The sequence below is a fragment of the Leopardus geoffroyi genome, chromosome D1 (assembly GCF_018350155.1).
Source record: "Leopardus geoffroyi isolate Oge1 chromosome D1, O.geoffroyi_Oge1_pat1.0, whole genome shotgun sequence".
Taxonomy (NCBI): Eukaryota; Metazoa; Chordata; class Mammalia; order Carnivora; family Felidae; genus Leopardus; species Leopardus geoffroyi.
The window spans coordinates 3,810,868-3,835,850 of record NC_059329.1 but is presented as its reverse complement, the minus strand read 5'-3'; the positions used below and the strand labels follow the sequence as shown (position 1 = coordinate 3,835,850).

Below are 24,983 nucleotides of genomic sequence, written 5' to 3'. Positions count from 1 at the left end.
CCTGTCTCTACTGCTCATTCCTACTGTCGGGATGCATGCTGCTTAGTCCTTCCACAGATGGTTCCAATAATCAAAGCCATCATCCCCAGTGATGAGGCCTCTTCTGGAGTGACTACTCACGACTGAAGCTAGTGTTCCTCGTCTCCATGCTTGTTTTTTGTCTCCTCTATCTCTTATACTTCTGTTTTTGACGATTTTTTTTTGTCTTGGTGTGGAAAAAAAATGACCCCATGGGTATTAGTCAGTAAATAAAATGCTCCTTTTCTACATAATGATTCAACTAGTTATGGCACACGGAGGCAGGCTCTTTAAGCCGTTGGCTCTTTTTGATGCTTTATTCAAGTCAGAGATGTTTTTGGAAGTGGAGGTGGGTAGAGTTCTAGATTTAGGGCAGTTCTTTATGTTACAGACATCTGAAAACTTATAAAGGCAGATTATAGATAAGCAGACGCTATCTGTTCCGACACATTTGGCAGTTCGCCAAAAATCCTGTCTGGGCCCTGATCTTATCACTGGGCGATACTGGATGAAGAGGCAGCCTTAGCCTTAGGACACACTGCTGAGGCCCTGTGCACTTTCCATCACTTAGGTACAAATGGCCACATTGCTGTTTGTGAGAAATTTGCCTCTTTCCAATTGGTCGTGCCCTGAAGCAGGATTACTGCCTTCCTCTGGTAACGCAAGAAGCCCCTGAGAGGTCAGGCATGGCTTTTAGGCTTTCCTGATTAGTTTGCAAACAGTATGGGAAGGTCACTGGCTTTGCCAACTGTCTGAGTGTCACGTTGTGTCTAATGAGAACCTGAATTCCCCCTTTCTGTGGTGAAAGGGGAAACAGTGCAGAAAGGGGCACCAATTATGTTCGAGGTATGAGACAAAGTGGCAGTTTGAGATACTCATGAGCCAATTTCTCTCTTCCCTTGTCAAACAACTATTTCATAATGTAAGGTCAGTCCTTGTCATCTTCTCCTGAAAAGACTTGGTGAGGCTCCTTAAATACAGCCATCATGTGCCCTAAGGGCAGCTGGCTCTCGTTCCCTACCAGACGCCTCTGACATCATCACGTATTGGATAAGAACGGGCACTCATCCCCAGATCGCCGAGATGTTATGAGATCCTTGATCATTTTCTACGTGCTCTATTTCTAAAGGAAAGAAGGCATTTTCATAGGATTTTAGCCAGTGCTTTTGGTTTAAACCTTAGTTAACCAGAGAAGAGTTGCTAACTACAACAGAAAAGAGAAATAAATCTGTTACCTCATCACTTGATCTTCAGCATACAGAGTCTAGTGTCTCACCCAATGTGGGCACTTGATAAATATCGGTACGATGAATGAACGTACAGAAAGGGCCAACTGACCAAGGTTTTACTTTATACTCCTTTTCAAGGTGTATCCCGTGTGTAAAATTATATTGTTTCAGGATCAAATGCAATTATCAGTCAGTCTTTATCAGAAATAGCATTCGTGAATTCTAGAGTGAGCAAAATTTTCTAACATCACCTCAGTCTAACGTTCTTTATTCAGAGAAAGGAGAAGTAGAATCACGGGCATTAAATTATTTCATTTACTTTTTTTTTCCTGTTATTTATTTATTCTTGAGAGAGAGAGAGAGAGAGAGAGAGAGAGAGAGAGAGAGAGTGTCAGTCCCAAGCAGGCTCCATGCCCAGCGCGGATTCTGACATGGGCTTGATCTCATGACCCTGGGATCATGACTTGAGCCAAAATCAACAGTTGGACACTCAACTGACTGAGCCACCCAGGTGTCCCTCTGTTTACTTTTTAAAAATAAATAATTGCACATTTCTTAAAAAGTGAAACTATTCATCTTTTTTGGAATCATAATTTTGGGGATATAGGTTGAATGAGCAAAGAAAGAGGTAGCAGAGAGTACAGACCACCTGTGGCCCTATGTAATGACTGTATCCAGAGGATGAGTTGGGTGTAATGAGAGAAGCGTTTCACTGACCACAGGAACACGGGAATTTAGCTGCGTGACCCTTGTTATTTTTCATGGTGGAGTAAAACGTGTGAGCAACCATTAGCCTTAAGTGCTATTTTGCTCAAATAATTTTTGATGCCAGAAAGACAGTTAAGATCAAGTTTGTTGTTGCTTTTCTGCTACTGGGCTAAGTATATGTATCAGTCTGGTAGTCGATATTCAGTTGATAAGGTCTTAGACTCCCTAAGGACTCTTTGTAAGTAATGAAGCTCAGGATTCAAAATTAATGGATATGTGTGAAAATAAAATAATATATAAAAAGGTTTCCACTATAAAGCACTGATTTTGATATGAAAGCAATTCATTGGATTCCAGCTATATTATTTTTAGCTATTCTATAAAATAATTGTCAGAGGAAGAAAACTATGTAAGGTGAATAATGCTAGTGCCCAATATGGTATATTAAAGTAAAAATTGACAGCTTTAATAATTGATCACAAATTTAACAAACACTCATAGAGTAGTTTTGGTTTTTGTCTTTTTTTTTTCAGAGTTATTTTCAGCAGATGAGTGGACCAAATTGCCCACTGGATTTAGAAGGCCAAAAATGCAACTTGTTTTATTACAGCCTTGGGCAAACAATGACAATAAATCTAGCTTTGTAGTTTTGTTACATTTCTATTACCTTAAAACTCAGTGGGTAATATTTATATAAATTCTTCCTTTTTTCCTATGGTGTAATTTAGCATAGAAAAATCAATATACCTTAAACTACACTCGCGAATAGTTGTTTTGAAACTGATGTTTTGAAATGTTTGAATGCATACACGGCTACTTGCTATTTTGAACAGTAATCTATGGAAGGGAAACTTCCAAACTCATTCTATGAGGCCAGCATTACCTTGATTCCAAAACTAGGCAAGGACCCCACTAAAAAGGAGAATTATAGGCCAGTATCCCTGATGGACATAGATGTAAAAATTCTCAACAAGGTACTAGCAAATTGAATCCAAGAGTACATTAAAAGAATCATTCACCATGACCAAGTGGGATTCATTCCTGGGTTGCAAGACTGGTTCAATATCTGCAAATCAATCAACATAATATACCACATTAATTAAAAAAAAAAAGGGTAAGAACCATATGATTCTCTCAAAAGATGCAGAAAAAGCATGTGACAAAGTACAGCATCAATTCTTGATAAAAACCCTCAACAAAGCAGGGAAAGAAGGAGCATACCTCAACTTCATAAAGGCCATCTACGACAGACCCACTTCCTTAATATCCTTAAGCTAATATCATCCTTAATGGGGAAAAAGTAAGAGCTTTTCCTCTATGGTCAGGAACGGGAGAAGGAGGTCCACTCTCACCATTGTTATTTAACACAGTACTGGAAGCCCTAGCCTCAGCAATCAGACAACAAAAAGAAATAAAAGGCATTCAAATTGGCAAGGAAGAAGTCAAACTTCAATATTTGCAGATGACATGATATTCTATGTACAAAACCTGAAGGACCCCAGCAAAAAACTGCTAGAACTAATACATGAATTCAGCAAAGTCACAGGATGCAATCAATATACCGAAATCTGTTGCATTTCTATACATTGTAATGAAGCAGTGGAAAGAGAAATCAAGGAATCGATCCCATTTACAAACGCACCAAAACCCCTACGATCCCTAGGAATAAACCTAACCAAAGAGGTAAAAGCTCTGTAGTCTGAAAACTATATAACCTTCATGAAAGAAACCAAAGAAGACACAAAGAAATGGAAAAACATTCCATGCTCATGGATGGGAAAAACAAATATTGTTAAAATGTCTATTAGTACCCAAAGCAATACACACATTCAATGCATTCTCTATCAAAATGCCACCAGCATTTTTTTTGCAAAGCTAGAACAAACAATCCCAAAATTTGTAAGGAACCACCAAAGACTGCCAATAGCCAAAGCAATCTTGAAACAAACAAACAAACAAACAAACAAACAAACAAACATAAACAAAACGAAGCTGGAGGCATCACAATTCTGGACTTCAAGCTATATTACAAAGTACAGTATAGTACTGGCACAAAATGACACACATAAGTCACTGGAACAGAAGAGAAAACCCAGAAATGGACCCACCATTATACGGTCAACTCAACTCATCTTCAACAAAGCAGGAAAGAACATCCAATGGAAAAAAGTCTCTTCAGCAAATGGTGCTCGTAAAAATGGGACAGCACTGTGCCAAAGAATGAAACTGCACCACTTTTTTACACCATACACAAAATAAATTCAAAAAGGATGAAACAGAAAAACTATTAAAACCCTAGGCACAGGCAGCAACCTCTTTGACCTCAGCCATAGCAACTACTTACTAGACATGTCTCCAGAGGCAAGGGAAACAAAAGCAAACATGAAGTATTGGGACTTCATCAAGACAAAAAGCTTCTCCACAGCGAAGGAAACAACGAAACTAAAATGTAACCTTCGAAACGGGAGAAGAAATTTGTAAATGACATATCTGATAAAAAGTTTATTCAAAATCTGTAAAGAACTTCTCAAACACCCAACACCAAATAATCCAGTTAAGAAATGGGCAGAAGACATGAATAGACATTTTCCCAAAGAAGACATCCAGATGGCTAACAGACACATGAAAAGATGCTCAACATCACTCATCACCAAGGAAATACAAATCAAAACCCAATGAGATCCCACCTCACACCTGTCAGAATGGCTAACATTAACAATTCAGGAAACAAGAGATGTTGGCAAGGATGCGGAGAAAGGGGAACCTTCTTGGTGGGAATGCAAACTGGTGCAGCCACTCTGGAAAACAGTGTGGAGGGTCCTCAAAGAGTTAAAAATAGAACTATGCATTCAGCCCAAATGTCTATTGACTGATAAATGGATAAAGAAAATGCAGAACATGTACAGAATGAAATACTACTCAAGCCATCAAAAAAGAATGAAATCTTGCAATTTGCAAGAACGTGGATGGAGCTAGAATGTATTATACTAAGTGAAAGGAGTCTGAGAGAGACAAATGTCGTATGATTTCACTCACATGTGGAATTTAAGAAACAGATGAACACAGTGGAAAGAAAAAAAGAAAAACAGAGAGGGATGCAGACCACAAAAATGACTATTGACTATAAAGAACAAACTAAGGGTTGATGGAGGGAAGTGGGTGGGGGATGGGCTAGATGGGTGATGGGTATTAATAGGAGGGCACTTGTGATAAGCACTGGGTGTTATATGTAAGTGATGAATCATTGAAGTCTACTCCTGAAACTGTATGTTAACTAACTAGAATTTAAATAAAAACTTGAAACATTAAAAAAATAAGCCAACTGAAATTAAAAAATAAAGATAAAGCCCATATTTAAAAGTATAACTATGAAGCATTCATTTACTCAGCCTTATAGTCAAGAACTTTAGCTTTAATAAACACCCTAGTTTTGTTGTCCTTATCACAGATTTCTAGTGACAGTTTGGCTTTTTTAGTAGTGTTTTGGGCCCAAGGTCAGAGTTTTTCAAGCAAACTATCTAAAGACAGGGATAAAATTCTGCATTTTTTTTTTAAATTATTTATTTATTTATTTATTTATTTAAAAATTTTTTTTCAACGTTTATTTATTTTTGGGACAGAGAGAGACAGAGCATGAACGGGGGAGGGGCAGAGAGAGAGGGAGACACAGAATCGGAAACAGGCTCCAGGCTCCGAGCCATCAGCCCAGAGCCCGACGCGGGGCTCGAACTCACAGACCGCAAGGTGAAGTCGGACGCTTAACCGACTGCGCCACCCAGGCGCCCCAGCATTTTACTGTTTTAAAAACTGCTTTGGTTGATTCTCTGAAATTGTTTTCTCCTGTCATTTCAATTTATTAAAGAGGATGTTGAAATACAGGTGTATTAAAATACATGTAGAAACTCTTGATAAAGTTTGGATCAGCTCTTATGTTTAGATGAGACAGGAGTAAAACCAAGAAACATTAAAAAATGATTTGGCTTAGAGGTACAAAGCATTAAAATATAGATAGTAAAAAAAAATCATGTTCAGGATCAGAACATGTCTTTTTGGGGGGAAAATTTTACAGGACAAAGAGTATATTATATTCTCATAATGCTGTAGATTTTGTACAATCGATTAGGTTTATAGTTGAGAGGGACAAAGTCTCATTATTACTATGCAGTCACGAGAGAAAAGAAACAGTTTAGAATGTGGAAGGAAGAAGAGACACGGAAAAGACATGCTCAAGTTTTCTAAGTTCTGGGGATCTAATGTACAGCATGGTGACCACAGTTAACAACACGCTGTCCCGAGGGCGTCGCGGGGCTCAGTCCGTTAAGTTTCCAACTCTTGGTCTCGGCTCAGGTCATGAACTCGTGGCTTGTGAGTCCAACCCCTGCATCAGGCTCTGTCCCGACAGCGCGGAACCTGCTTGGGATTCTCTCTCTGTCTCTTTCTCTGCCCCTCCCCTGCTTGCTCCATCTCTCTCTGAAAGTACATAAATAAGCTTAAAAAATTTTAAAAAACCAATACTGTGTTATCTGTCTGAAACCTGTTACGAGAGTAGATCTGAAATATTCTCATCCCCAAAAGGAAATGGTGACCACATGAAGTGACAGAACTGTTCGTTCACCAGCCCTTCTGTGGTCGGTCACCACATCATAATACGTTAGTGTATCAAATTACCACACTGCACACCTTAAACGTACACAATGTTATATGTTAATCATATCTCAATAAGGCTAAAGAATATAAAAACAGTATTTTTGAGGGGCGCCTGGGTGGCTCAGATGGTGAAGCATTCAAATCCTCCTTTCGGCTCAGGTCATGATCTCACAGTTCGTGAGCTCCAAGCCTGCGTCAGGCTCTGCGCTGACACTGGAGACCCTGTATGGGATTCTCTCTCTCCCTCTCTCTGTCACTCCCCTGCTCTCTCTGCCTCTTAAAAAACAAAAGTGTATTTTAAAAAATGATCTTTTTGAGATGACAAAAAAAAAAAAAAAAAAAAAAAAAGACGTCTGTTTCCCGTAGCAAGATTTTTTATTTAAGGCTTGCTCACAGAGTTTATCCAAAGCCCCCGGGCAGGATTTCCTTCTCAGAAACCAGCTAAGCCCTGAAATGGGGCTTCTCCAGACGTGGTCATTTAAGCACAAGCGCTAAGCTGGGGGTCTTTCTGAGCCTTCCTGGCCCTCTGACAGGAACGTGGTAACCCAGGCAGTTCTCAGAACTGACTGTTCTGTGGGATTCATGAGGAGGTATTTACAGAGCTTCAGTCATTCATGGCAAACAACTCAAACTCTCCACGCAGGGGTGGCGGTGGGAGGGAGTGAAGACGGGGTTTGAGCTGAAGTGACTGTCTTACTTAGGCAAGTAAGACCGAAAGCTTTTTCTTGGATTCCATAAATACACATTTAAACGTTCCATACACCTCGAATAGTTGCAACCTTGATGACTTTTTGGACTCCTACTCAGGAATAAACCTGAGTGACATACAGGTTTATAATTAATATCTTCCAATACGGCATAAACGTATTTCTTCAATCAAGTTTCTTTTTTTCTTCTTCTATGAAAAGTTAACAGGCAGTGAATACTGTTTCATTTCCTCTTACAGTATAGACTGGCTTCACCAGACGTTTCAAAGAACGACCACAGGCTTTTTAACCTTTAACTTGCACTAATTCTTACACAGTTGATGGGGGAAACTCTGGCCATTGAGTTTAGGGCCCCTCAGTATTAAGGAGGAAGCTCTGAAACGTATTTTGGTTTTGATTTTTCTAGTTGGGTACCTGAGTTATTCTTATAAATACACCTCCACATTGGTAAGTTTACTACTACAAATCAAACCCTATTATGATGCAAACTGTATGTGGTAAAATAACCAACAAAACATCACTACAATACTGCTTCAGCCAACCTGACTTGGTGTAGAGAAACAGGAGCGAACATTTCCGAAGCCACTAGATGGCATTCATTCCCTGCAATTTTGGCCAAATAGAGCTACAGCTTATCATGACATGTAGGGTCAGGAGGAAGGCAAAAGTGAACCACTATTTGAGGATATTTTCCTATCATTTAGCACAATAACAAAGCTCACTTGTACCTTTTCCTGTCTACTTCAAATCAAATCACAAGCACGTATTGAAAAATTTATTAAAGGAGTCTTCATTTGTGAAAAGAGTTGAAAGCCATCTTCACTGCACACTTCAACACGTAGAGGAAAATATGCTACACACGGTATGCAATTTAACTCTTACTTCATTGCTTTACATGTTGTTGGTTCTCACGCAGCTAGTTTTCTAAAGGTTACCGAAAACACACAGTCACAAATACTGAAACTTTCTAAGATTGTAGATGGCATTAGTCTTCAAAATTAATGTTTATGAAAGTAGGAGGCCAAGAGCTCTTGATGACTCACAAAAGGTCCTTTCTATGGCAGGTCTTAAAAATGTGTGAGAAAGAGTGCTTCTAGCGCACTGAGACCTGAGAACCAAAACGGCCTTTGGTGATAAAGGGTTATGATTTAGTTGTGGAGATGAATCATGGAATGAAAAATCCTGACCTCTGCACTTCAGACGAAATGGTGGGGAGGAAATATTGATGGGAACAAGTAAATCAAGAGTCAACTTTTTGTAGAAGGCATAGGGTTATAGTAACATAAAATCCAGGACTTACCTGTTCTAATATGTTTTGAAGCCTCTCTATCTCACAGTCTATGACAAATTTCTTCTCTTGTCGTCTATCAAGTTCTTCTAGAAGTTGCCTATAGCTGACATCATTAAAATTTTCCACACATATAGCGCTGACATGCCAACCATTTTGTCCTGCTTTTTCCATAATAGCTTGAAGTATTGAGTATCCTAGTGGGGAAAAAAAAAATCCAGACGGGTTACCAAAATCATACTTTAACTCCCCTTCAATAACTTATGTAGGCACTGAATCTACAGCAACATTTTTATGTTGCAAATACACAATGAATGCTTTAGAAATTTAAAATCTGACTGGCTATTTGTGAATCACTTGTTTTTGCTTTCTTTACTTGAGGCAACACCCTTTAAAATATTACTTGGATGAAGGAAGAACACCTTAAGAAGTTCTCAAAATTTCTCTACTGGAGAACATTACATTGCTTTAGACATGTTTTTGATGAGATAAACCAAAAACCAAATTCAGTACTACCAGCAGTCAATACAATTTCATAAATTCATTTTGTTAATTCTACTCACTGGAAAGAATTAATTTTGAACAACTGTTTAGGCTCTTCACTCGAACATGGTAGTAAAAACATTTTTTTTGGATTCAGCTATGGAAAAGATGATGTAGAAAAAACAATGCAAAAGTATGTATTGAAGACCCATTATTGTGACTGGAGAGGCATGATTATGTCCCCTCCCTGCCTTTTCTGGAAAGAAGGCGTTCTTTAACTCTTTGTCTCTTGGCTGGGGAATGATGTGGATTGAGGTGGAACTGAATGGCTACTAGCTGGGGCAGTAGGCACCCAAACTCATAATCTAGTAGAGGAGAAAAAGACATTCAAAGAAACAAAGGCAATCGAGTTTAAAATGGTGTAATGATAGCTGTGCTCAATGCAGTGTTGGCCCAAAGGGACGGTTTGGTTAAATCTGCCTTGTTGGACGTGGGTACCAAGTGCGGAGAACAACTTGTACTGGGTCGTGAAGATTCAGGACACTCATCCAAGATTGCAGAAATCCGAGGAGTATTCGCTAGCTGGAGACAGCCTTCCAGTGAATGGCGGGGGGGGGGGGGGGGGGGGGGGTCTGTGCCTTGTTATCCATCCAGACCTCTCTGCATCAACCAGCACAGAAGGAAAGTAAGAGGTCTTGGTATCTGGATTAAGGAAGATGCGCAAAACTTGGAATACAGCACCTGGAGTGTTTCTTCAGGCCAACACTGTCTTGAAATCTTGCTTTTTTCGGCTCTCGGTTTTTGACTGGCGGAGCCTTTAAACTATGAACAGCCCTTACACACGAACTGGTTAGACTCAGAGCCTGGTACCCAGTTATTTTTTCCCCCTTGTGGCTTGGCATAAAAAAAGATGCTAGTCCTTTTTAAGAAGGTCTGGCATTTCTTTGAGTTCATTCTATGACAGATGCCTTCGGTCTCTCCCTCCCCTGGTCCCGGGAGTGAGCCTGTAGAACCAGGTAGATTAAAAGCAAATACTTGAATACAAAGAACTTGCAACATAAGAGGACATTTATTCAGGTTTATGATTGGTATGAGTCTCTCAGATTCAAGGGTTTTGATTTTTCGGTATATTTTCCGCAAGTCAGAGTTTCAAACGTTACGGATGCTCAGTTAATATCAACAGATGGAACTGATGATGAGATCATATTTGAAATATAAATTACCTGATATCCTGCCAAATGAAATACTGTGGCAGTCAGGACTCATTTTTATCTAAATGAAAAAAAAAATTCCCCAAAGAGGAAGAAAGAGGGCATGTTAATTACTATATAATTATTCTGATACACCTACTGCTCTATTTAGTTTTCCCTTCTGCAACGTATGCCTGTCATTATCTTTTCAAATCTCACCTAGATTCCCCTCGGCCTCCACCCCAAGTCCAGGGCTCTTTCCCTTGTTTTCGGTTGGGCACAAATGTCACAGGATGGTCTGAGTGCTCTTAATGTACCTGTTTATGCCTCATTTATTCAGTTACTGAGACTTGCTCTCTGCTAGGAAGGGAGGCAATGTTACTTTTATTCACTTTTGACACCCACGAACACGTTCTTTTCAAAAATACCAACAGACATCTTCCTTTTCCTTCTTCTCCCTCTATTTGTTGTCAAACCAAAATAATTTAAAGGCATTCTGCTCGATTTTTTGCATGTCGTGCAAATGAGAACTACTGTTCGCACACACCAAAGCAGATGTCCTGCTCCGTGGGATCAATTCTTTATGTATCACCTTTAAATTTATTTATCTTTTTAAATTTTTGGCATCATGTGATTATCAGGATTCATGTCACCAACTAAGCATCCAGGTTGTTATTATCCTTCCTACGGGACTTTCACAGAATACACAGCATCAAGCCTTCTGATGAAATTCATATATGGTCACCGCTGCATAAGAGATATTTCACGATTCACACTAATGCCAAAACTATAATTCAAATTCAACATTTCGTGATCTGCTTTTTCCGATTTACAAATGACACTAGAATTGACATAGACGAACCCCTAGGACACAATCTTTGTTAAACGGCAAAGAAAGTTGGCTGCCTAAAAAGAATCATCAATCATGGTCAGAAGTAAATGGCATCTTTTCAATGCAGTGCAAGGGACATGCAGTTACAGGTTGGAAGCTTGAATTCTTTTATAAGCTGTGTTGGATTTTAAAAGGCTTTCTTATTTATGCCACTCAGAGGTGTGTGTCTTATTTATTTGCCAGGACAGTTGTAACTTGGAGAAAATACTGCTGTTGAATCTATGATTATGTAACTTAGCTGTTATGTAAACTAAAAAATCACAAGTCGTGTCACACTAAATCTACATCTGGCTATGATTTGTGTCTCCTACTTATTAGAAAATCTGTCAGGCAATATTGTTGGCCATGAACACTGCAGTGCTGGGTGAATCCCACAAGACAGACGGAGACTGTACTACTGTAAAGGATCTTTTTAGTGTTGCTTCGACATTAATAAGCTGCCTAACATTTTAATTCAATATGATTTACTGAAAACCTACTACATCCAAGATTCTTGAAGGTTTGCCAAGATAAAGACATGATTCCTGTGTCTACAAGGAATTAACTAGCTAGTCACTTACTAAGTAACTATTATGCAAATTACACAGTATCGTATAAATAACCAAAATAATTTTTTTTTCAACGTTCATTTATTTTTGGGACAGAGAGAGACAGAGCATGAACGGGGGAGGGGCAGAGAGAGGGGGAGACACAGAATCGGAAACAGGCTCCAGGCTCTGAGCCATCAGCCCAGAGCCTGATGCGGGGCTTGAACTCACGGACCGCGAGATCGTGACCTGGCTGAAGTCGGACGCTTAACCGACTGCGCCACCCAGGCGCCCCCAAAGTAATTTTATTAGACTCGTAGCGAAACCATCCCATGGACAAGATCACAGTGCTGTCCTAGAGTAAGTAATTAAAGAACACTATCAAGTGACACACACAGGTATTTTTAAAAATGTTATTACGCCACGTAATGATGTTGTCAATGATGCTGACAACTGATCACAGTGATGTAAGCGGTACTCAACTACTGCATCCACACACACATCAACAGTTTTTACATCATCCCCGGGGAATGGCGTATTTCCCATGGACAGTACCATCCAGACATGTGGCTGCTAGCAACGCAAGCTGGATTTTGTTTATGTGATGTTCTCTCTTTCAAGAGTTATTTGATTCAACTATCTGTACACAGAGGAGCAGGAGGAGAATCATGAAAAGTTTATGTCATGGTGGACACAATTTCAAAAGAAGCGAGTTATCCATAAGCTGTAAAAAAACAAAAACAAAAAACTTCCCTGGGATAAGGACAGAGAAGAGCTCATAGTGCTCTTTAATTAGAAGGTCATTGGTGCACTCAAAGCTGCATCACTGGAAGGCTGGACGCAGAAGGCATATTTCAGAAGGCTGAGAAATTGAGAAAACGAGAGGAAGTGAGACTGTAGACATTATCAAGGAGTGTCGTCAGGGTACTGAAGTAATCAGATGAAGTGTGCCCCATCATGATGAAGAGGGGTGTAGAAACATCGAGGTCGTGAGAACCCGTCTGGAAAGGAGAGGGCTGAGTCTATCCCACGGGGGTTGCTGAGCTTAGAAAAGAGAAGGGGCACAGCGACTGCTTCTTTGTACTCCAATGACAACCCCTCTCATTAACCTCATGAATTGCTAGGCAGGCATGGACCACCAGTCTAGTGATTTCTCTGGTCTGGGCACAATCACGGGCATCCCCAGCTAGTGGATTTGAAGAGAAAGGTTTCTATGCCTGGGAGTATACTTCATGCTGTGGATTAACCTCAGTTTTAGGGAGGAATAAGAGTCTGGAATCCTCGGCATTTGATGCCGCCATGCTGGAAACGGAGAGCAGATGTTGTGACCACAGAGTCTGGAACCTTACCAAAGCAGCGTCGCCTGGAAATCACGTGTTCAAAGGCCACTGTCTGGACTCTAAGGTCTCGGCACATGGATGGAGGAACAACATGCGGCTTGGTTAAATTTATGGGCAGCTGTGACCATAGCATTTACTTTGTGCCACAGTTCATGAAGGGCAGAGTGAAAATAAACAAAGATCTTCTAACTTAAATAGTTTGAGGCCATACATGCACAATCAAGAGTAAAAATGGAAAACCCATCTTTAAAGATGGGCATTCTGGGCCTTAGATTTTCCCTGTGGCCTCTCGTATTTTCTGACAAGAACATTCATCGTTTCCTGACCCCTATACTCCAGTGTTCATAGTTAATTCAGATGCCATCTTACAGGTGAACTTAGTAATTTAAATGTTTAAAGTTTCCGTTAGTTGCACCTGAACCTAACCCTCAATATGGGAATACAGCAAATATTTTTAACCATTTGCCAGAGGTTCAAAGCATAGAACTCCTCCCTCCAGACATGCCCTAACACTATTTTTTTTTTCCTTATTTCTCTTGGGCTTTTCTCAAGGCCGCTGGAGAATTTGATTTCAGTGCAAAGAATGGTTGAACCTATTAACTGATACATCACTTGTTTACACAGCAACTAGACTGCCTATTTTTGTAAGCAGAAACTCCATGGCACTTCCTTGCAGTGCCCTGTTTTCTTATTCTTTTCTGATATATACCAAAGTCATAATCATCCCTCCCTCTCTTTCAGTATCATTTGGGCCACTAATGTCTCTGTTTTACATTCTCCAGCAATACTGCTCTTCTCAGAAGTTCTAGGCGGTACCATGCATCTCTACCTCAGTGCCTTTGCACATGCTACCATCGCCCTTAAAAAACTGTTTCCTTCTACCTTTGTCTTCTTTCATCTTTCGGAGCTTATTGCAAACATAACTTACCTACCCCTGACTGATCACTTTCTCCTCTGAGCTCTTCAAGCTCTTATAGCTTTCTGTACATTTCTTTCAGAGATTTTTACCACAGTTTCTGGCTACATATTTAATGATGATCTGATGATGCCTCTGCCTTCCACTGTATTGTGAGCTCCGTGAACATAGTGACCACTTCTGGGCTCGGTTCGTAGTTCAGTGGGGGCACAGTTGATGCTCAGCAAATTGTCTGAATGCATGAGTGAACTAGTGGGAATTTTAGAGGGAGGAATCAGAATTTTAAAAGGCTCAGAGGTCAGACAAAGCGTGGCAGTTCACATCCAGGAACCTGAAATATGTCCAGTTTATCTTGTGTGTTTGGAAGGACAAGGAGGGTGCTGGAGAACTGGTGAGGACTGCAGGAAGGGCTGGAGAGAACAGCAGGCAAGTGTCATCACAGGGGCTTTCTCCACTGTATCACAGAATTCAGTCTTTATTCCCCAGGGACATCAGGAAGCGCATGACCAATGTGTTGTACAGTGATCATTCAGCTGAGGTGTGAGAAACACTGTGGATGAAAGTGACAGGAAATGGGAAAATCAGTTCATGCCATACTGAAAGGATCCAGGCAAGAGATGATAGGAAAGGAGAGTGGATTTGAGACTATGCGAGAAGGATAACTCAACTTGGTGGTCGACAAAACAAACGGGATGAGGAGGACGTGGATTTGGGCGTAACAACAATCTGTTCTGCTGGTGGTCATTTTGTCCCGTTTTCTACAGCAACTTAGGTCTCTTTGACGTCCTGAAGAAGCACGTACTTTTCTACTTGGATTTCAGATGTCAAGTGACTTCCGGTGATAAGGCCCGGCAGTCCCCTCCTTCATCACCCGAACCAGTATGCTAGATTCTGACACAGGTTTGAGAAACCCAGTGTTCTCTCTTGCTTCAGGCATCCAATTTTCTAGAGACCGTCTCTCTACATTCTGAACAGTCCCTAAGAATAACCTGGAGGGGCACCTGAGTGGCTCAGTCAGTTAAGCATCTGACTCTTGATTTCGGCTCAGGTCATGATCTCACAGTTCCATGGGTTTGAGCCCCGCCTTGGGCTCTGTGCTCACATCAAGGAGGCTGCTCGGGATTATCTCTCTCCCTCTACCTCTCTCTGTCCCTTCTTCCTTCTCTCTCTCTCTCTCCCGAACTAAATAAATAGACGTTAAAAAAAGTTAAAAAAAGAATAAACTGGAGGTCTTTTCAAGTTTGCTTCCAGAATTGTTTAATCTGCTCAGCACTATGAGTATTTATCCATCTTTTTATGGTGCACAGCAAAGCCTTTTCACGCAAGAAAGGCATTCTTCAGAATTTTGCATAGTTTTAAACTCCAATAACTAAAGACTAGTTTCCTGATCAGAATAAATGTCTGGCATGATTTCTGTATGGTTATGATTTTGCTCATAGGCTGAAGTTTTATAAATTTCAAATATCACACTAAGCAAAGTTCACAATTATTTTTTTTCACAATATAAAAACTTCACAATTCAAACTTGCACTAAACGCAACCATATAGTTGCATCTAAAATATAGGTTTTGAATTGGGGCGCCTGGGTGGCTTCATTGGTGAAGTCTCTGACTCTTGACTTTAGTTCGGGTCATGATCTCGTATTCGTGAGTTCGAGCCCTGTATCAGACTCTGTGCTGACACCTCGGAGCCTGGAGCCTGTTCCGGATTCTTCTTCCCCACCCCCGCCCCCACTTGCTCTCTCTCTCTCTCAAAATAAATAAAAATAAGCTTAAGAAAATAATAAAAAATATAAATTTGTGATTTAACAGCAAGCAAATAACTTTAGTCTCATATTAAGCATTTAAAGTACTTAAGACCTAATTTTGCACGTTAAACTTATTCAATATGCAACACTCTGGGAGAGCAAATTGTTGCGTGGAAAGGAGGGACAGGGCCCCTTAGAGACAGGACTGCTCTGCGCAGAGAATGACAGGTGGAGAAGGGGAGGGTCTGCTGGGGAGACAGTGAGGTGGGAAGCTTGAGGAATACTTAACAGATTACTAATAGTTTAGAGACTAGTCTGCTGGAGTAGTAGGTTCATAAACATACAAAGCTTTATTTTCATTTGACAATGTGCCGGGACCTCAAGAGCGGCCCGGCCCCTGAAAGAGGTAGGACTGTCCCCACCCTGTAGGTGAAGAAACAGAGATAAAGATGGGCTGTGTGATCGACATCAAGTCATAACCCTAACAACCGGCAGGGCTGTGAGGTTCAGCTCAGGCCCTCCGTTCTCAAGCCCAGGGGTTCCTGCACCCCATGTGAGCACACAGGGAGCTGGAGATGATGCTTCAAGGAGGGCTGGGGCTGTGTTGTGGTCTTCACCAGCTCTGGTGAGCCTCTCACCAACACCCCTCGCGCATCAGCAGACGGTGTCGGTGCTGTCTTCAGGGACACCGAGAATCTGACCGCTTCTCCCAGCAGGTGCAAGCCAGCACTGCCTCTGGTCTGGAACATGCAGGTGTCTCCTGACCTTGTCCTTGCTCTCGTCACCACCCCCCACCCCCCGCCCCTGGGACCACTGGTAGCACAGCTGTGCGCAAGCCAGATCCCGTCACTCCTGCTCACCCCTCCTGCTGGACCTGCGCTGCGGGCCACTGAGTCACATCTGTGACCTCAGCCTCTCCTACCTCAGCATCTCTGACCCCAGTGTCTCCAACCTCAGCCTCTCTGACCCAGCCTCTCCGACCCCAGCCTCTCCGACCTCAGCATGTCTGACCTCAGTCTCTCTGACCCCAGCCTCTCTAACCTCAGCCTCACCGACTGCACCCACGGGGCTTAGTCCCAGACCCGCCAGTCAAACCAAGAGCTGTGCCCTCTTGCTGTCCTCCAGGCGGGTCCATGAGGCTCCCCTTTCACCTCCGTCCAGCCTTTACCCCCTGCCCTCTCTTCAGCAGGCCATCCCAGTCTCATTCTCCAGCAAGACAACTCTCTGGTCCTGAGACTCCACATTTCCCTTCCTCGCCAGACTCTGTCTCTAACATCACCACCTAATATACTAGGTACATTATTCATGTACCGTGTGTATCATCATTGCCCCCACAAAAGTGCAGGCTCACACACAGAGGCACACTGGTTCTGTTTCCTGAGCTAGAAGACTGGTCACTAAAGGGCACTCAATGAATGTGCTTCAATAGTTAAAAACCTCAAGTTAAATTTTACTTAATTTTTTTTAAATGTTTATCTATAGCTGAGACAGAGAGAGAGAGACAGACAGACAGACAGACAGAGAATGAGCAGGGGATGGGCAAATAGCGAGGGAGACAGAATCTGAAGCAGGCGCCAGTCTCCCAGCTGTCGGCACAGAGCCAGACTCAGGGCTCGAACTCACGAACCATGAGATCGTGCCCTGAGCTGAAGTTGGGCGCTCAACTGACTGAGCCATCCAGGTGCCCCAAATTTTACTTCATTTTTAAGAGGGAACACAGGCAGATGACAAAACTGCTTTCATATTAGCTGACATGATGCACTCCAGTAGAGAAGGAAGAAAGGGAGCCCCAACAGGAGGCTCCAGAAATGAGTCCAGGTCCAAGGCAGTGACTCCTCCAGCCTACAGTCATTTGAACAAAGATGGGGGACAATGGAGAAGGTCAGTGGCTTGCTTTTCTCCAAATTCTACACTTGCCACTCCATTCTGTACTCATCCATCGAGTATACCGGGAGATTCTTTACCATAGCAGGTTGGAACCATACAAGACTGCCATTTTTATGCATTTAGATGCTAAAAGAATGTGGCAGGTAAGTGCAAAAACTCCCAAACCAGGGCAGAGAGGAGTCATGAGGAATGGGAGCCAGGAGCCTGGCACACCTCAGCCCTCCTTAGGGTATCCCTGGAAACTGCTCTACAGTTTCTGTTATCAGTCTTTCTAGCAACCATCTTGAGTCATTAACAAAGGCTGAAACAAGCCTCAAAAAAAAAAAAAAATAATAATAATCAGAATTAAAGGAAATTTGAAATCCGGTTTGGAAAGAACTCTATTCTAAATGCTAAAAACAGAACTACATTTGGTTTATAAAAACAAATCCTCAGCTAACCTTGAAGAGCTCTTTCACTGGCTGAGGATGGTCAGTGCTCTCTACAAAATGCTGGTTTTTAAAAGACCAATTAATTTACTCTACCCTACGTTGAAGCCTGAGTCCCAGAGAGCTCATTAATTAAACATGAAAGCAATCACTAGCAACACAAAACACATGGAAGTGTTACACATCCTATTAGATGTCAGTTTGTTACTTCACGTGCCGAACTGTGTACTGTAAATAATATTAATTTAGATCTGGCTTTTATATACAAAGCCAAAACCATTCATTTCGGTTGATTTGAAAGTGATATTTTAAAACATTACTTTGTCTTTTCTTTTGAAAAGGAGTAGCAGCACATAATTTTCTTTAGATGATTCTGTTGAAAAGATTTGCATACAATTACCGAGACAATTTCTGTTCCTAGCGGGAACAAACACAGGATGAAGTAAGTATTCACCATATGATTAGCCTAATTTTTATATCCCACGGAGGCTTGCTCAATTCCAAGAAGTAATTGTAAACTCATGTCAGTGACTGAGAGTGAATACATTTGATTACTCACTATTAAATTTCTTTACTGGGGAAATGACACTGAGGTGATCATATAAATAAAGAGTGATTTCTTGAACAGCGTGCCAAGAAACAAATGACGGATTCAGTGGTAGACTCAGTTACCTTCAGCTGCAACAACTGTGTTTTTCCCTTCAACTATATGGTTCTGAGGCAGGGTATTTGAATTCCTTAATCATCCAGTTTTGACTTGTATGCAGTGAAGATGATTAATGTAGGATTTTATTACATATGGAATCTGCTCCATAGCTGTTAACAAAAATCGCCTTCACTCCCTATGGCAGAACGGAGGGAGAATGCTCTTGTCTATTTGAGGGATGTGCTTTGTGAATTCATGGCAGGCGAGGGAATTCTTCCCCACAACTCTGGGAGACTCAGAACGTATAACTCAACATCCCATTCCCGCTGGAAAACGAAAAGAAAAACTTAACCCTCATTCTCCAATTCTGTATTTGGTTACTAGCCATGGACTCAACTCGGTTTCGTCAGGAACCCAGGAGATGCTCTCAGACTTGTCACTTTTTTTCACCGTCATCTCTAGTCAATGCTGATATGTCTTCCTAAATATTGTATTTAAGACCTTCCATGAAAAGGTCCCTACTTATCCTTTCCATTTTCACTCAGTGAATATTTCCTGAGGGTCTGCTGTATGCAGGCCATTGCTCCAGAGTCTGCATATACAGGAATAACAAAGACAGTAGAACGTGCAGACCTTCGAGAACCTTACACTCCTGGGCTTAGGCAGACAATAAACAAATACACCAATACATTTATAATGACAAGACGTGGCAGGTGTTATGAAGGAAAATGAAGCAAGGATGGGACAGAAATGACTGGCGGCGATGGTGGCACTTACTTTTCCACACCAGTCTCTCACAATCTCTCTGAGCTACACATCCCTCAAGTCACACCGAAGACCAGCAGCTCACTGAGTAAACCAGTTTCTTTTTCACTTGCTTCATGTATTCCAGTGGCTACCCTTTGTGCTGAGAAAGTCTATGTTCCTCATCCTAACTTGTACCTTCTGATTTCAGTTTAAGCCTCAGCCTTAGTCTTAGGTCATTTTAGAAGACTTCTTTCACTGGGTCTACTAAAACAAAAGCTTCTGCACAGCAAAGGAAATAATCAACAAAATGAAAAAGACAGCCTACGGAATGGGAGAGGTTATTTGTAAATGACATCTCTGATAAAGGGTTAGTTTCCAAAATATATGAAGAACTTAGACAACTCAAATAATACCCCAAAACAATCCAATTTAAAAATGGGCAGAAGATATGAACAGACATTTCTCCAAAGCAGACATCCAGATGGCCAACAGACACATGAAAAGATGCTCATCATCACTAATTATCAGGGAAAAACAAATCAAAACCATGATGAGATACCACCTCACACCTGTCAGAATGGCTGAAATCAACAACGTAAGAAACAAGTGTTGGCAAGGATGTGGAGAAAGGGAACCCTCTTTTACTGTTGGTGGGAATGCAAATGGGCACAGCCGCTGTGGAAAAGAGTACAGAGGTTCCTCAAAAACTTAAAAACAGAATGATCCAGCAATTGTGCCACTGGATATTTAGCCCCAAAATAGAAAAACACTCATGCAAAGGGATACATGCATCCTGATGTTTATTGCAGCATTATCTATAAGAGCCAAATTAAGGAAGCAGCCCAAGTGTCCATCAACTGGTGAATTCACTAAGATGAAGTGGTGTATGTATATGTGTGTGTGTGTCTGTGTGTGTGTGTGTGTATATATGAATATATACACCTATATGAATATATACATATATATGAATATATACACATATATGAATATATACACATATATGAATATATACATATATATGAATATATATGAATATATAAAGTATATATGAATACATAAAACATATATGAATATATAAAACATACATGAATATATGCATATATAGGAATATTACTGAGTCATTAAAATAATGGTATCTTGCCATTTGCAAGGATATGGATAGAGCTAGGCAGAAAGTACCAAGTGAAGTAAGTCAGGGAAAGACAAACACCATAACATTTCACCCATATGTGGAATTTATGAAACAAAACAATCAAGCAAAGGGAAAAGGATGAGAGACAAACCAAGAAACAGACTCTAAATACAGAGAACACACTGATGCTCACCAGAGGGGAGGTGGGTGGGGGGATGGGGGAAATAGGTGATGGGTTACTAAGGAGGGTACTTGTGATGAGCACTGGGTGTTGTATGGCAGTGTCTGAATACCTGAAATCTAATATAACACAGTATGTTAACTAACTGGAGTTAAAATAAAAGAAAGGAAAAAAAAGAAGACTTCTCTGTCTTTTCATATTGAGTATTTTTTGTCTTTTTTGAGTATATTTTCTTTTTTCTTTATTCTTCCCCAACTGTCTGTACAGAAATTACAGCTCATATCTCATTGAATTAATTAATTAAATTATTTATCAAGTAAGCACGATACGCTACTTTTGGAAGTACCAAGTACACAGTGAGGCCCAGTTGCTGATCTGAAAGACTTTGAACTTTAATAACCATTATTGTTAATTTACCTGTCTAGTTCTCTTTAAGTATGATATGAGTTCTTATTCACTTTTGTTTCCCTAGTTTGTTTGTTCTTTTCAACACAAAGGAAAGAATCCAAGAAGGAGATCGAACTGAATGGCAAAGGTAAAAATCCTGCCTGTTTTATATCACACCCCTCCCCCATTTGATCAAGTGTAATAATAATAAGGATAATAAAAATACCTGTAAGTTATTGAAGGCCTACCTAATCTGTAGCAGGTACTGTATTAAGCGCTTTATGGGCATAGTGTTAGTTTTATTATCTTCATTTTATATAAAGCAAACTAGATGATGGAGAAGTTGAATTCTTGGTAAGATTACTTAGCAATTATGTTAGAGCACTTCGTGTGACGTTAAAGTCTGCCTTTTATTCTCCTCTGTGATACTGTCTTTAATACAATGAACACTTAATTCCATTCTGTTTGGGATAATTTTATGCCCCTATTAAGGATTCATTTTTGACCCAGAAATATCCCTGACCATGAAGCACTCCTGGTATCAGGGGTGTCTCCAAGGAGCGCTATATATGGCTGCTGCTATTCGTGTTGGGGATGTGCTTACTGTTTCAACTCTAGGTTCCCAGGGAAGTGATATGCCTGTCCCCCAGCACCCCACCCGACCACTCTCTGGCAGATCTGGCCCAAATGTTACAACTGAAAAGATTACAATAATGAACAAAATTTATTCCTTCACAACAGTTTATGAATGCTGCCCTGTGGTTAAGCTTGGTTAATGATGTCGCCCTGGCCCTGCTCAGGACATACCATCAACTGCCTTCTCTCTGAAGGATGTCAAACACTAAATCACAGAATTAGGTCAACTCTTGACAAAGAGCTTTTGAATTACTATTGAGATCTACCTATATGTTTGCCCACATTCTTCCCTTCTAGAAAGAGTCACAAACCCATTTCACAAATTATATTTGAATCACAGTACAGAATAGCTTTTGCTGATGCAGGGGTTAATGTAGGGGAGTTTTCCGGATAGGTATTAAGACAGCAAAACCAGAAAGCACTTGCATTTTTAATTAAAATAAATTTGCCCGAAAATTATAATGGATATAGAAACACTTGTCTACAATTTTATAATTGTAGCAAAATTGAGTCAAGTTTGTACTATCAGGTAGAAAAAAATCAGATGGAGCTATTCATTTTTTCATCAAATACTCAGAACATGGCAATAAGTCAGTAAGTAAGTGTCTGCTTTGCTTTCTGACCCAACAATCTCTACTATGTATCACTGACATCTTGACTGAAACTCATGGTGCAAATTTCTTTATTAAGTGCTTTACTTATTTATTTATTTATTCATTCATTCATTCATTCATTCATTCTTGGAGAGAGAGAGTGTGCAAGTGGGGGAGGGACAGAGAAAGAGAGAGACACACAGAATCCCAATCGGGCTCTGTGCTGAGCTGACAGCTGACAGCACAGAGCCCAATGCGAAGCTTGATCTCACTAACCATGAGATAACGACCTGAGCTGAAACCAAGAGCTGCATGATTAACTGACTGAGCCATTCAGGTGCCCCCATTATTTGAAATGTAAAATTTGAGCTATGTTCTGTATTTTCATCTCCAAATGCTCCCTCAAGGCTCAAAATGTTATTAATATAATTATAACACTTAAACCATTGTTTTTGTTCTAAGAAGTGTTTAGTGCTGGGTGTTTGTGAACATATATTATACATCATTTCTGAAAATGTCCCCACTTGCAGAGAGATACTTGAGAGTTAAATGAGCATCTACATAGGATATTTGCCCCAAAACTGCTAACTTCTTTAAACATGGATTGCTTTTCATGGTACCCCTTATATGTTTGATAATTCCAGCAATTTCTGTAGATCAACTGTCTTTAAGCACTATTTCAATACAATCAGAAAAAATAATAGGTTTTTTAAAATTTAAATGAAGGAATTCTATAATTTAAAAGATTTTTATTTTTCCCTGGGACTCACCTCTTTGTATATGTGGGGTGGTCTTGTTTGCAGAAGAGTGTATAAATGGGATTCTGAATTTTGTAGCAAGAAGTCAGCTTTGCCATTGGTAGATCTTTTACATAAAACATACAAACTCACCCTGTAACTGGAAATGCAGACCTTATGCATTACAACCATCCTAGCAAATCTAAAACCTTACAGACTATTTGCAGCCCAAAGACTTTAGAGATAATATAGTCCAAACTCTTGACCTTGAGAAAATGAATACCCCTCCACCCACCAAAAATGACTTACCAAGTTATGTGTTAGGTATCGTAGAGACTCAAACAGAGGCCTCCTGACTCCTAAGCTAGTATACTTTCCTGAATCTCACTACTTCCTGTTAAAAATCCAACTTGACAACTGCTATTTGAGGAATGTGAGCTAAGAAAGGTGATCACCAAGGATGTCATCCTCAGACATAAATTTATTTACTTATTTATTTATTTATATTTATAGACCACAGAATCATATAATTTGCAAAGTAATGAAACATTCTTAATGTCCCTTGTTTAAGAAAGAACCTCATGATAAATTCTTTACTTTTTCATTCTCAAGTTAGTTAACATAGTGTAGTCTTGGCTTCAGGAGTAGAACCTAGTGATTCATCTCTTACATATGACACCCAGTGCTCATCCCCAAAAGTGCCCTCCTTAATGCCCATCACCCCTTTAACCCACCTCCATCAACCCTCAGTTTGTTCTCTTTTGGTTTGCCTCCCTCTGTTTTTGTAAAGATGTCCATCAACTGATGAATGGATTAAGATGTCCATCAACTGATGAATGGATTAAGATACATACATGATGGAATACTACTCAGTGATGAAAAAGAATGAAATCTTTCCACTTGCAACAATGTGGATGGAACTGGAGGGTATTATGCTAAGGGAAATAAGTCAGAGAAAGACAGATATCATAGGATTTCACTCGCCTTTGGAATTTGAGAAACTTAACAGATAAACATAGGGGAAGGGAAAGAAAAAGAAATTCATTTTATAATGCAGAATGAGGAAAGGATCTGCCTCTCATAATCTAAATCCTAATCTAATCTAGGTTATTTTGTAAAACAGTCTGAATACAAACCTAGCCAATCATAGCTCCTGTTTTCCTTTGGATCCAAAAAAAGGTAAGAGTGAAGGCTGAAGTCATGGTACATCCGTCCCTGATGAATATAATTCTAGTGTATAATCACACCACCTTTCATATACTAAATGTAAAACAACTATTATTATGCTACCAGATGTAAGCTGATGATCGCAAGTAGCCCAGAGTAGAGAGATGGGAAGGTGTGTCTGTAAATGCACTGGCCCTGTAGGAAAAAAGTTTAAAAGTACCGAAGATGGCTGAGAACTTACTGAACATGGCTGAACACTAGTTTCACATTTAGCAGTCACAAAAGTTTAAAGACAGAAGAACTCGACTCTCAGTTGACAAATAAGGGAACGGGTAGTCTGGAGGAGAGGAAATGACTTCCTAAGAAGCCAGTTGTGAAACCAGTACCTGAAGATGAGAGGCTATAAGACATCGTCCACACAATGAGGGCCTGGAAGTCTCTCTCTGTCTCGTCTCCCCACCCTCCCTGCCTTTCCTTTGATTCTCTTTCTTCTCCTCCATCCCTCTGGTATCATCTCACCTTGCTACACATATTTACATTTATTACATTTTACTTTACAAAATGGGATTTACTAGACACGGAGACACAACACTCAAAATATTTAACCACTTGTGTGACATTGGTCAATCAAAATGGCCACCGGTGCAGCACTGTCCTAAGGGGAAGAGTATCTCATCTACACACATGCTTTTTGTAAACCCATTTTTCTTTAGTAATAGATCATGTGTATCTTTTTTAGGTAAATAAACA

The 24,983-nt window shown here is 40.4% G+C and overlaps 1 protein-coding gene across 16 annotated transcripts in view; it reads right to left on the bottom strand.

Moving 5' to 3' along the window:
• GRIA4 (glutamate ionotropic receptor AMPA type subunit 4) overlaps nucleotides 1-24,983 on the bottom strand; it is a 402,642-nt gene that overhangs the window by 105,606 nt on the left and 272,053 nt on the right. For all 16 annotated transcript variants that reach the window (XR_006713663.1, XM_045482620.1, XM_045482619.1 and 13 more), the window contains one exon: nucleotides 8,610-8,794. Coding sequence is in view for 15 of the 16 variants with exons in the window: in XM_045482620.1 (XP_045338576.1) it covers nucleotides 8,610-8,794 (185 nt within the window). In the remaining variant the exon portion in view is untranslated. The remainder of the gene's footprint in view (nucleotides 1-8,609; nucleotides 8,795-24,983) is intronic.